We start from the raw sequence: 12,337 nt of genomic DNA, 5'->3' as shown, positions 1-12,337 counted from the left end.
CCCTGAGGGGGTTCTGCTAGTGTCTCCGTTTAGCAGGTGAGGAAAATGAGACCCAGCACATATGGGTCCCTGGGTTAAGAGGCAGGGCCAAGGGCACGCTGCCCCCCCAACACACGCCCTCTTGCTCCCCACCTTCTGCTTGGGGCTCTGAGAAGGTCAAGGGTGGCCCCAGCAGCTGGATTCTGCAGGTGGGCCCCTCACCCAGCAGCATCCACGGTGGAGGGAGCCGTGGGGAGCAGGGGCCCTGTACAGATCTCCGGGTGCCCCTCCTGCTGGTCCCAGTGATTTGACTTACCAGACACTAGTCTGGGATTTACGCTGGTCTAAGCACCGGGCCGATGCCAGCTTGTTTAATGCCGCCCACTGCCCTGGGAGGGAGAGCCTAGTCTGGGCCTGTTTTATAGGTGGTTGCCCTTTGTCCTTACCATCACCTCATTAGGGCATTTATTGAGTGCCTGCTGCATGCCCCTCCTAAAAAAAAGCCCCATGGCAACGTGTGTCGGCACAGCCCTCCCATCTTTCTGATGAGGAAACTGGGATTCAGGCAGAGCCACTCAGCCCGCACCCCACAGGAAACGTGGGACCCTCCTCCCCCACGGCTCACCTGCGTCAGGGCTAGGAGGCTGGGGCCGCAGGCTTGGCCTGGCCGAGGCTGGCCAGTGTGGCGGAGACGTCCTGGATGAACAGCTTCACCTGGGGGACCCCAAGAGCCGAGTCACATCCCAGCACCTGAGTCACTGTCCAGCCCCCACCCTCAACATGCGGGGAGGCTGTTAAAGGCACAGTGATGGTGATTCCCAGAGGCAGTGACAGATCCTGAATGGTCAGGGGTTTTAAAAGCCCCAAGCCACGCCTCCGAGATGATTCACCGTGTTCTAGATGCTGTCACCTGCATCATCATGCAATTAGTATTTTCACTGATGTTTTCTTTTAATTGGATCCGTGGTATTCACTGTTTTGTGACCAGTCCCATCTTCTCCATGGGGGGGAGGCCTCCTTTTAAGCTTTAACTTACTTGTTGGTATGAACTTAACGAATGCCACAGATCCAATGCCAAGAACTAGAACTTGAGGGGGAACTTAACGACTATTAATATCTGTGGGCTCCCCCTCACATTTGTCACACGAACATCTGAGAGGGAAACTTTATATCTCCAAAAATGGAAATAAAGTTACCCCTTGTCATAAGTTGGGGGTGACTGGAAAAATAATACAATGAAAATGAAGCTGGTAAATGCATGGGACCCCTCCACTGAGACTTCTGGGCGTTTGGTTGGAATTCCAGGCATTGGGCACAGGACAGGATGGGGGATGGGTCAGGGGTAAGATGGGGTGTCTTTCCTTTCCCTCCCCTCCACTTCTCAAAGGGGCCAGGCCCTGGGGACCCACTAGAAACCTAACAAATGTCTGAATTCTGAAACCCCCTCCCCTCTATTTTATGTCACATGTTCTACAACCTTGTAAACCTGACCAAATAGAAAAAACAGGCTGGGCGCGGTGGCTCAGGACTGTAATCCTAGCATTCTGGGAGGCCGACACAGGAGGATCGCTTGAGCTCAGGAGTTTGAGGCTGCAGTGAGCTAGGATGATGCCACTGCACTCTACCCAGGGCAACAGAGCAAGACTGTGTCCAAAAAAAAAAAAGAAGAAAAACCAGGTGTACTTGGGCCAAAGTGACATTTGGTGGCGCCATAGTGCAGAAAGAAAGACCACTACACAACCCTGCCCAACCCCACCCTCACCCTCCCTGAGGGAGCTGAGGCCTGTCCCTGCAGGGAGCAGGGAATTGGAGGGCCAGGGGTTAAGTGGCAGAGTCTTAATCTAAGTTTCTCATAGATCTTGCCACTTGGTCGTGCAGTGTGATTCTGGGAGAAAAGAGGGGCTCTGGGCATAAACCCTGGCCTCCTGCTCAAGAGAGCACCCTGAGACCCAGAGAGGGGTTCGTCTTTCCTCTGGCCACACAGCAGGTCACCATCACAGCCCAGATGAACTGAGGACTCCCAGGTGGTGGCTATCTAAACCCTAACCCTAACCGGCCAATCAATGCTTAACCCAGAGAAGGTGTCGCTAGTGGGATTTTAAGCACCTGTTTCTGAAGAGGGAGTGTTTGGGGGTTGGAGGTGCCATAAAGAGGGGGGTCTCACCTGCTCCAGCTGCCCCTCCGTGTCGTCAACGTCCAGGGCGGGCGGCTGCTTCCGGTGCTGGCACACCAACTGGAACAGGTTGAGCACTGACATGCTAGCGCGCCCCAGGAGCAGGGTCTTCGCAGCCGCTGTGTTCTGGATCTGAATCCACTTGGATTCCTGGAGAACAGCCGCCCCCTCCCGATTAAGCCGGGAAGTGGCCCGAAGAGGACTGGGGCCCTTTCCCACCCGCTTCTGCCGGTAGGGCGCAGCGAGGCGCTCTCGAGGAGAAGGGTCCCGAGGCGCGTGCACGGCTGCAATCCGATGCCTGAGACTCCCCCACGAGTGCAGCCGCGCCCTGGGCTGAGGGATGCCCCGTCTGTTCTCAGCAGCCCTGGCACCCCTCCCCGCCACCCGGGGCCTGGGATCCGGAGCCTGGGGTCCCGGGCGCCCTCTTGCCCCCGGGCGGGCCGCACCCACTGCAGCCTGCGCTCCCGCGCCGCCTCCAGGCGCTCCTGCAGCTGCGCTCGCCGCTGGCCCAGCGCGAGCAGCTCGTCCTGCCCCGCGTCCCGCAGCCGCTGCAGCCGCGCCCGCGCCGCCTCCAGCTCGGCCAGCCGCTCGCGCTCCGCCAGCCTCAGCGCCGCCTGCGTGTCCGCCAGGCCGTCGAAGCGCGCCACCAGCTCGGGGACCTCCTGGAACTGGGGCAGTGGGGAGCCGGGAGGGGGACTCACAGGGGCCTGCGGTTCCCTCCTCTCCCCACCTGGCCCGCCGACGCTCCTCGCCGCCTGTTAGCCCAGCTGTCAAATGGGGGCTTCACGCAGCCCCGGAAGTGGGGACCGCTGGAGTCACAGGGCCTGGGACTTGAGCTCTAGTCCCACCTCTCCCACCATCAAATCTAGCCTAGCTACATTGCCCGTGATTCATATTGACGCACTGATTCATTCAACTAATATTTACTGAGTGCCTGGATCCTTCCCCACAAACACACTTGCCTAAGTCTGTGACCTCGAGTAAGAGTTTTCTGAATTCTCAGTTTCCCCACCTGTCAAATGGGGTTGACAATAACAGGACCCATTTCTCTCCACTGAGTGTGTGTGGGGGGGGTGGGGATTCAAGAACAAAGAGTGTCATATAGGGAGCGCTCAATAAGTGCTGGTTCTTGGCATACAGTCAGCGCTCCACTCGTGCGCCCATCCTAAGCCGTCCCTGAGGCCGCCCAGTGGCACCGAGCCCCGGGCTCACCTCGGGCAGCTGCTCCAGCGCTTGCCCCAGCAGGCGCGCGCAGGGCTCCAGGCGCTGCAGCCGGCGTTGCAGCCTCGCGCGCTCCTTGCGCAGCTCCTCGAGCTGGGCCCGCAGCCGCAGCGCCTCCGCCTCCAGGCGGCCCGCCCGGTGCCGCTCCTCCTCCGCCCTCCGCAGCGCGCGGCTGCGCCGGGCCTCTGAGTCCTGGGGAGCAAGGGCGGGAGGAAGCGACACGCGGGACTCGCCACCTCCACCCACCCTCACATTGGCACGCAGAGCCACGGGCGGCCGACAGACGGCTCGCGGGCCAAATTCCGGAAGAATCTCAGATTTTGGCCCCTTCCTCCACCCCCGCCCCCTTTAAAACTCAAATACTTCAGGCAGGCGCGTTTACTTCCCACCGCCCCCTTTTGCAGTACTAACCCCACCTGGCCCCTATAGGAGTGTGAGTTGGCGACCGCCTTCCCCCTCCCCCAGCAGTCTCCACGCACCTGCAAGAACTTGTCAAAACGGACAAAGGACCCCTTGAGCTCCTGCTCCTTCTGTTCCAGCCGTTCCCGGCGCCGTTTCAGGGCTGCCATCTCGGTGTGGAACACCTGGGGGTGAGAAGTGGAGTGTCCCTGTTTGGGGGCTCAAGGCATCCAGTGCTCCCAGGCTCACAACTAACCCCTCCGTCCTTGGGGTTGTCCTGGGGCTGTGCCCCTGCTCAAACCGTTCATGGCTCCCATGGCCCAGGGATGAAGCCCAGACGCCCTCCTGTAGTCCCTGGAGGCCAGCGTCCCTGTCCTTCCCTCCCACCTCATCTTACCCCCTCTCCTCCCCGGCTCTCTTCCAGCTACCTGACTACCTGTTTCGTCCTTGCCTTCTAGTCTTTGCATGATTTCCCTCCTATCCCATCCTCCTTTGCTGGATAAGCCGACTTGCGCTTCAGCAGTCCCCAAGACAGCACTTCCTCCAGGAAGCCCTCCTTGACCATCTCCATGTGGAGGTAGGGGCTTCCTCCGGGTACCCCCATAGCAGTCACCACATGGGCACTCGTCCATTCTCCTGTCTAGACTATGTGCCCCACAAAGGCAGAGACCATGGCAAGCCCTCCAGGTCTCAATGCAGTGCCCAGCACGTAGTCGGTGCTCAATGCACCCAAGTTTATTTGCACTGACAAGTGGTCTCACCTGATTCCCATTTGACAGATGAGGAAATCAAGGCTCCCCGTGGTGAAATGACTTGTCTCAGGCTTTGTCACTAATAAGTTGTCTCCATCACTTCCCATCCCTCTGCTCACCACTGCTGTTTGTCGGGGATCCGGGAAAGTCGGGAGGCGGCCGGCCGGGGCTCACCTCCTTCTGGGCCCGCAGGCCCCGGTCTGCATCCGCCAGCTCCTGCCTCTTCTCCAGGAGACGCAGCACCGGCGGGAAGTGGTCCGAGTTCTGCTCCGGTGTCTTCCTGAAAGGACTCAAGGAGGAGTGAAGGAAGCAAGAGCCAGGCCCAGCAACTCCCCGCTGTGCCGGGAGTGCCATCAGCCACCTGCTGGCTGCAGAATTCTTCGTTTTTTCAGTAAATTGCCAGAAGCACCTGTGTGCCCGGCGCTGTTCTAGGCACTGGAGGCGCCGCTGACTGGGACAGATGACAATCCCTGCCCCCATGAGCTGGCATTCTGCCAGGGGCCACAGCAACTCGAGCTAATAACTATTAATAATGCCAGGACGTGGCGGGGGCCAAGATGAAAAACTAAGCAGCCTAAAGGAATGTTTCAGTAGGGGGTCGGAAAGTCTCTGTCAGGAAGAGCATTTGAGCAGAGACCTGGAAGAGGGAGCCAGCCACAGGGCTATCTCCAGGGGACAGAGTCGAGGCCAAGGGACCGGCCAATGCGAAGGTCCCCAGGGAAGAGCCTGGGCGTGCTGAAGGAGGCCAGTGTGGCTGGGGAGGAGGGAGGGAGGACAACGGGCAGCCGCGGGACACCAAGGATGGGCTACGGGACACCCCAGAGACAATGGGATTCTGCTCAAGGTGGCGGGGGGGGCGGTGAGAGCAGAGCTGATGAGTGGTGAGGGGGTGAGGAAGGAATCAAATGGGACCCCACAGCTGGGGGTGGGGGAACCAGCTCCCTGCCGCAGCCAAGCCGCGACACAGCACTTGCCGAGCACGGAGCAGCGTCCTCTGCTCTTCCTCAAAATGCAGTTTGGGGCGGGGCTGGGCGGGGCACAAGATTTTCCAGAATAATCCTTCCCACCTGGGTTCGAATGATTTAATCGCAGCTGGATGTCAGCTGCGGGTGGGGAGCCCCAGCAGGTTAGAGACCTGGGCTATGATTGGCCCAGCTCTGCCCTAACAAGCCCTGAGCCCCTGGGGAAGTCACCATCTCTCTCTCCCAGCCTCAGTTTCTTCCTCTGTGAAGTGGGGGCAATAATCCCCCGCTGTGAACTGCCCAGAGAGGCCAGAACCGGGCAGTGCGTGAGAAGGGAAGGGCCATCCCACCCAATCCCACACTCCTTCCAGCCCTCCCTGCCTCCGGGTCGCGTCCCACTCACGTAGGCAGTTTCTCTTGCAAGGCCAGTCGGGCATATTCCTCCCAGGGCACCTCCATCCTCCCGGCAGTTGCTGGAGTTTTGCACAAGCCTAGGAGGCCCCCGGGGTTCTGACGGAGGGTGGCGTGGAAGCGAGCTCAGCACGGAGCAGGCCCTGGTTGCCTGGGCAACCAACGACACAACATTCCATTGCCTGGCTGCGGCCTGGGGAATCCACCCTCCCTGGGAGGGAGCAGCCTCTGCCCCTTCTGGAGAAACCGTAAACTCCCGGTCTAAATTGGGGTGCCAGAATTTGCCTCTGTTGGTGCCCCACGTCTGGCCAAGCCACTTCCTGGCTGGGCGGGATTCCGCCCCCCTAATGTGGCTGTATGCTCAGCCAACCGCTCAAAAGAGTAATTATTGTGCACCACTATTTGCCAGGCGCTGGGTGGAGGCATTCACTCCAGGGAAAGGTGTTGACGGCCTGCTGTGTCCCAACCCCGCGGGGCTCCACTCCTTGTGCTGGTGATGGGGCTACCTTGGCTGTGTCTCATGAGCCCTCAGCCTGGTTAGGGAGAGAAACAGAGACCATGATTACCACCCGGGGGAGACCAGCTTGGGAAGAACTGATGGTCTGCACATGAGGGATGGGAGTAGGGGAGAAGCTGACATAGTTTAAGCAATTACTGTGGATCAGACACGGTGCTAGGCACAATACACCTGCATATAGTATCTCATTTAATCCTGAAACCAGCCCTGCAAGTGGTGGTACTAGGGAAAAGTACCCAGAGTAATATAAAAATTACCCACAGATGCCAGGAGCCATGGTGCATGCCTGTAGTCCCAGCTACTTGGGAGGCTGAGGCAGGAGGGTCACTTCAGCCCAGCAGTTCATATCCAGCCTGGGCAACATAGCAAGACCCCTATCTCAAAAAGAAAAAGTACCCCAGTGGGTCCTCCAACTGGAAGCTACAAACACTAGCAACTTATCTTTGTTTCAGATCATTTTATTTTGCATTTTAAGTAATTTTTTTTCCATTCAAAGAAACATTTTCTCACTGTAGAGTAATGCTGTTTCAAAAATCTATACTCACTTGTAATGCCTACATTGCTTAAAACGACTCCTAAGAATTTTGCTAGAGCATATTTTTAAAAATAGAACTAAAATAAGATATATTTTTGTCTTTGAGCATTTGGCATTAAATTGTACATATTGTCTTTCTGCATATATTGATGTGAATTTACAATCAGATTTATGGGCTCATTTATTCTATTTTTTAAAAATTTAAATCTTTTGTTTTAGAGACAAGGTCTCACTCAGGCTGGGGTGCAGTGGCACCATCACAGCTCACTGCAGCCTCACACTCCTGGGCTCAAACAATCCTCCTGCCTCAGCCTCCCGAGTAGCTGGGACAAGAGGCGAGCACCACCACGCCCGGCTAATTTTTCTATTTTTGATAGAGACGGGGTCTCGCTCTTGCTCAGGCTGGTCTCAAACTCCTGACCTCAAGCGATCCTCCCACCTCGGCCTCCCAGAGTGCTAGGATTACAGGCATGAGCCACCGTACCCAGCCATTAATTTCTATTCCCTTAGGGGTGGCTCTTTCAAACATTTACTATCTACTCTATGCCGAGCACTGTGCTAGATGCACAGACTCAGTGATGAATGAGGCAAAACCTGCCCTCACGGAGGCCAATGGAGAAGCCAGAGGAATCAAATAACCCTGCAAATACGTGAAGAGGGTTAGGAGGAGAGGTCTAGAGAGCAAGCAGGTGGGACAGGGAGGTCTTCTTGAGAAAGTGACATGTGAGCCCATACCTGAAGGATGAGGAGGCTTGAGCAGAGGAGGGGAAGAGTGTTCCAGGTAGAAAGAACAGCACATGCAAAGGCCCTGAGGTAGGAGGGTGTGGCCCCGCCCCCCCCCCCCCAGAAGAGAACCACCATTGGTCTGGTCATGGGTTGGTGTGCAGAATCCAAGGATGACGGTTAAGTCAGGACTGGACAGGGCCAAGGAGGGGCCAGATCTGTGCTACAAGTGACAGACAGGAAACCCAGGCCCAGGGGAGTTCAACAACTCCTCTGAGGGCTGGTGTTTGTTTTTATAGAGATCACTCAACCCAGCTCTGAAACCGCTCATGGCTTGAAGGAGAGGAGAAGCTCCCACACAAACACTTGCCTTCAGAAGGCCAGCCAATCCCACTCCCCAGGCCTCAGCATTCCCCTCTGTTAAATGGGGCGCTGCTCCCAAGTCCCCCTGCAAAGCAGGACTCCCAGTTTCCCAGCAGCTCAGCCTCCTTTCTGTCTCTGTCTCTACCTCCTGGATGCTGAGTGACAGCAGGACACAACTTCTCAGCTGACCTTGCCCTTGGTCACAAACCAACAAGCTCTGGAAACTGCCCCCCCCACCCCCGCAATCTCACGCTTCGCTTCTGCAGCCTCCCCCTTCCTACTCCTCCATTCCAAGGCGGGGCGTGGGGTGCACTTTGGAGAGGAGGGCTGAGGAAAGAGGAAGTGGGGGTGCCAGCTGGGAGACAGACACCTTGTTTTCGGGCCCTGGGAGGAGGGGACTTACCGGGCCCTGCTTCCTCGGCAGCCAGCCCGCAGGAGGGGTCTGGAAATCCTGCCCACACCTCCCACCGCTGCCTCCTGTCCCATGTGGCTCCCTGCCCAGAATCGTGCCCGGCAATCACAAACGGGGCTTTGTGTTCCCTTGACAAAGAACACATGCCTCACCCCCAGCCTGGCCCTCTCTGCCTCGCCCTGGTCTTGGCCTCGGAAGCGATGGTGTCACTCGCCAGGAGGGGACACAGGTCTGGAGACGGACAGGTCTGCCTCGTGGTGTGGGGTGGAGGTGTTCGGGCAGGTGGTCAGCTGGCACTGATGGAGCCGCCATCCTAGGCACAGTGGGGAGAGAGGAGGTAAGAACTCATACGGCTGTTACCACCACGAGAGAGGCCCGATTCCAGCCCCCGAGGGGAAGCGGATTCTATTTAACCCCGCAAGTGTGTTTTGAGTCTTTTGCGCCAAGCAGTGTGGGAGGCATGGCATGAATCAGACATTGTCCCTGACATTTAGGAGATAAGACGAGTATGTAAATCGCCACAAAACAAGGGAACAAGAGACCAAGGTCACAGAGCGGTGCCTATGGGGCTCACGCTGCCTCCCTAGCCCTCTGCGTGCAGAGTGAGGGAAGGCCAGCAGTGCTTTGGAAAGCAGAGGCAGCACGAATTGTGTTCTGATTATAAAGGAGGCACATGCCGTGATGTGTAAGAAAGCCCTCCGGCCCCAGCTGTGTCGCCTCCCTGACTTATCATCTTCACATCATTTCTACTCTCTGAGCGTATATTATTATTTTTATTTTTTTAGAGACAGAGTCTCGCTCTGTTGCCCAGGCTGGAGAGCAGTGGCCTGATCACAGCTCACTGCAGCCTGGAACTCCTGCGCTCCAGCGATCCTCCTGCCTCAGCCTCCTGAGTAGCTGGGACTACAGGTGTGCGCCACCACGGCCGGCTAATTTTTCTGTTTTTTGTAGAGGCAGGATCTCACTATGGTGCCCAGGTTGGTGTTGAACTCTAGGCCTCAAGCGATCCTCCCGCCTCGGCCTCCCAAAGTGCTGGGATCACAGGCGTGAGCCACCAGGCCTGGCCCACGTTTGTTAAATAATAAAAAAGAATGTTATATATGTGTACGTTTTTTATGGCATTAGGATCATACTGCATATATGCTGTATGTATGGTTTCCCTACCACTATGTTGTTCAGTACTTTCCTGTCATTAAATCTCCTTTGAGAACATCCTTTTTAACAGGCGTCCAGTATCCCATGACACTGACATTGCATCGATAACTGTACTTTCTTTCACCCCACCCTTCATCATCTTTGTTCACCTGTATCAGGGGGACATATGCAAGTGAGTAGGGAGAAAAAGGGGTGGGGTTTGCCAATTTCCATGGTGTAAATTATTCTACCCTAGTCAATTGCAAGTGCCCAGGCTTGGTGTTCCTAAACAGCCTGTGCAGGGTAGGTCTCCCGGGCAGGCTCCAGCACACCCCTGCCCAAGCTCAGGCTGGTCCCTGCTCTGCGATGGGGGGCCCTCTCTACTCCACGGCTGTGAGCCCTCCCTGGGGCCTTCAGGTGAAGGGGGCACTCAGCCAGTCCCGGGCACTGGGGCGGCAGGAGCCCTGATCTTGGAATCTCTCTATCAGATTTCTCAGGCAGGATAAAATTCCCCGGATTCCCCCAGCTCGGCAATCTGGAACTGCGCTGGCCACTGAAGTGTGCTCTTCCTCCATCCCTGGGCCTGGCTCTCCACCCTGGCTATGTCCTCAGGACCCAGCCTCAGAGCTGAGCCACCAAATGGGGCTCAGTGTCAGGCACAGGGGTGGGCCCAGGACGTCCCACAATGGCCATGACATGTATTGTTTGCTGTATGCCATGCTGTGCCTGGTGTTTATTTGTTTCCAGCCTCGCATGCATCCTATGAGATGGGAGCTATTATCAGCCCCAATTTAGAGATGAGGAAACTGAGGCACCGAGAGGATAACTCACTTGCCCAAGAACACCTGCCTCCTAAGTGTAGGTGCCAGGGTTCAATCCCAGGTCAGCCTGATTCTGAAACTTCTGCTCGTACACCCTGAGCTCAGTATTTCCTCCCACTTAAGCCTTTATGAAGCACCTGCTGTATGCATTCCATGGTGCTAGAGTATGTAGGGAATATGTAGAGTATATATGTTGGCAAGAAGATGATCATGGGTTTGCCTTTAAGGAGCTTAGGGGGAGGGGGCTGACCATTTCTTGGGCACATACTATGTGCCAAGAATGATGCCAGGTGCCTTACACTGCCCTCATGACTAATTCTCATAAGAGCCTCAGGAGAACAATGGGCCTGCCCCCTCTTCTAGCTAAGTGGTCCCCAGCAGGTCACACACCCTCTCTGGGCTGCCTTTCCCCCTTTGGTCCCTTGACAGGGACTGCCCTAAGAGACCTCCAACCCTCTGCTAGTTTCAGGCCAAAGCTTTTCAGAACAACAGGAAGTGGCCGGGCCAGGTGGCAAGTCTGAGGAGCGGGCCACTGCCCCCGGCCAACTGTGGGGTCAGACACCGGATATTGGACAGGTGACAGAGCTGGCTCCCTGGAGGCTGGGCTGTCACAGTCTATGGCCTTAATAATTCCCCCAGGCGCCTGGGGAAGGCTGTTTGGGAATGTGACTTCCTGCTTAGCTCCGGAAGATGGGCCAAAAGGGCTGGGTGGCAGTTTGGCTGTCGTCCCACTAGGCTCCAGGACTAGGCCCCTCAGGTTCCGTCACCCAGTCCCAGGGGTCTGGATGGCCTGTCTGAGGTCTCTGCAGGCTTCTAGAAGAAAAAGTTTGAACTAGAAGCTCCCTTCAGTGTGGGGCTGTGTGCAGGGTTTAGGAAACCTGTCTGGAAGCTGCAGTTACATAGCAAGTACTATTTCTCCCTCAGATTGTACATTTACTTTGGGGAAGATCTAGGGTGACTGATAAAGATCACAGTGGAGGGGGTTTAACTACTCCTTTGGGGTGACCACTGTTCTGTACCTAACCCTGGATCACCCCTCATACCCTGCCAAGGATGCTGCAATACTCCTGAGACTTGGGGCCTGTTCTGCTCGACCCATTTCTCAGATGGGGTTAACTGAGGCCCAGTCCCTGACGGGGATCGGGGACTCACCAGGCAGCCACCAGCTAAGGAGAGAATTCCAGGGCTCTGATTCCATCCCCAGCCTGGCTGGGGTGCTGGGTGGGGAATGGAGGAGAAAGATTGGGAAGCAGAACACTGGGCTGCTCCCGGGGCTGGGCAGGGCACTCCCGGTCCCGCCGGTCTGGGCGTCTGCTCCCGCACCCATTCTGCACCAGTTCCCATTGGCGCCCAGGCCTGAACTGGCCAGAGTGGGACAGGCCCAGAGCCAGCTCTTCCAAGAGATTTTAAGCAGGTACACAACAAACTCACAGGGAGAAATAAGTGTGTGTAAACATCTGCTCTGCAACAAGCCCTTCCTGTCATATCATCTCATTTAAAACTTGAAAAAGATACAAACGTGAAGCTGCAGGAGCAGAGAAAAAGAAAAGCAAATCTCTGCCTGAGGTGGAAGGGCATCCTGGAAGGCTTCCCAGGAGAGGTGACATTTGATCCACACCTTGAAGGATAACAATCACAATACCCAACACTTTCTGAAAGTTCACTAGGTGCCTGTCACTGTTCTGAGAACTTTACCTTCATTATCTCATTTAATTCTTTCAAAACTCCTCTGAGTGAAATACCATGTCATCCCACTGACCAGGCGAGAAAGCCAAGGCACAGAGAGGTTAAGTGACTTGCCCGGGTCCACACAGGTATCAAATGGCAGAGTCAGGATTAAAACTCAGGAAGGCAAATCACTTAACTGTGAGACCTCCACCCAGTCGTTGAACCCCTCTGAACCTCAGTTTCTTCATCTGTAAAATGGGGGTAACT

The 12,337-nt window shown here is 56.2% G+C and overlaps 1 protein-coding gene across 1 annotated transcript; it reads right to left on the bottom strand.

Annotated features, from left to right (window-relative positions):
• Positions 1-340: 340 nt before the first annotated feature.
• On the bottom strand, positions 341-5,945 carry CFAP73 (cilia and flagella associated protein 73). Its single transcript, XM_069497336.1, has 7 exons — positions 5,890-5,945; positions 4,699-4,804; positions 3,853-3,957; positions 3,365-3,565; positions 2,599-2,820; positions 2,144-2,302; positions 341-693 (listed from the first exon to the last, which is right to left on the bottom strand). Exons 1-7 carry the CDS (start codon positions 5,943-5,945, stop codon positions 616-618), a joined length of 927 nt encoding a protein of 308 aa, XP_069353437.1. The 3' UTR covers positions 341-615.
• Positions 5,946-12,337: the final 6,392 nt, after the last annotated feature.

This window comes from Eulemur rufifrons, chromosome 21, assembly GCF_041146395.1.
Source record: "Eulemur rufifrons isolate Redbay chromosome 21, OSU_ERuf_1, whole genome shotgun sequence".
Classification (NCBI taxonomy): domain Eukaryota; kingdom Metazoa; phylum Chordata; class Mammalia; order Primates; family Lemuridae; genus Eulemur; species Eulemur rufifrons.
This window is presented reverse-complemented; position numbering and strand designations above follow the sequence as displayed.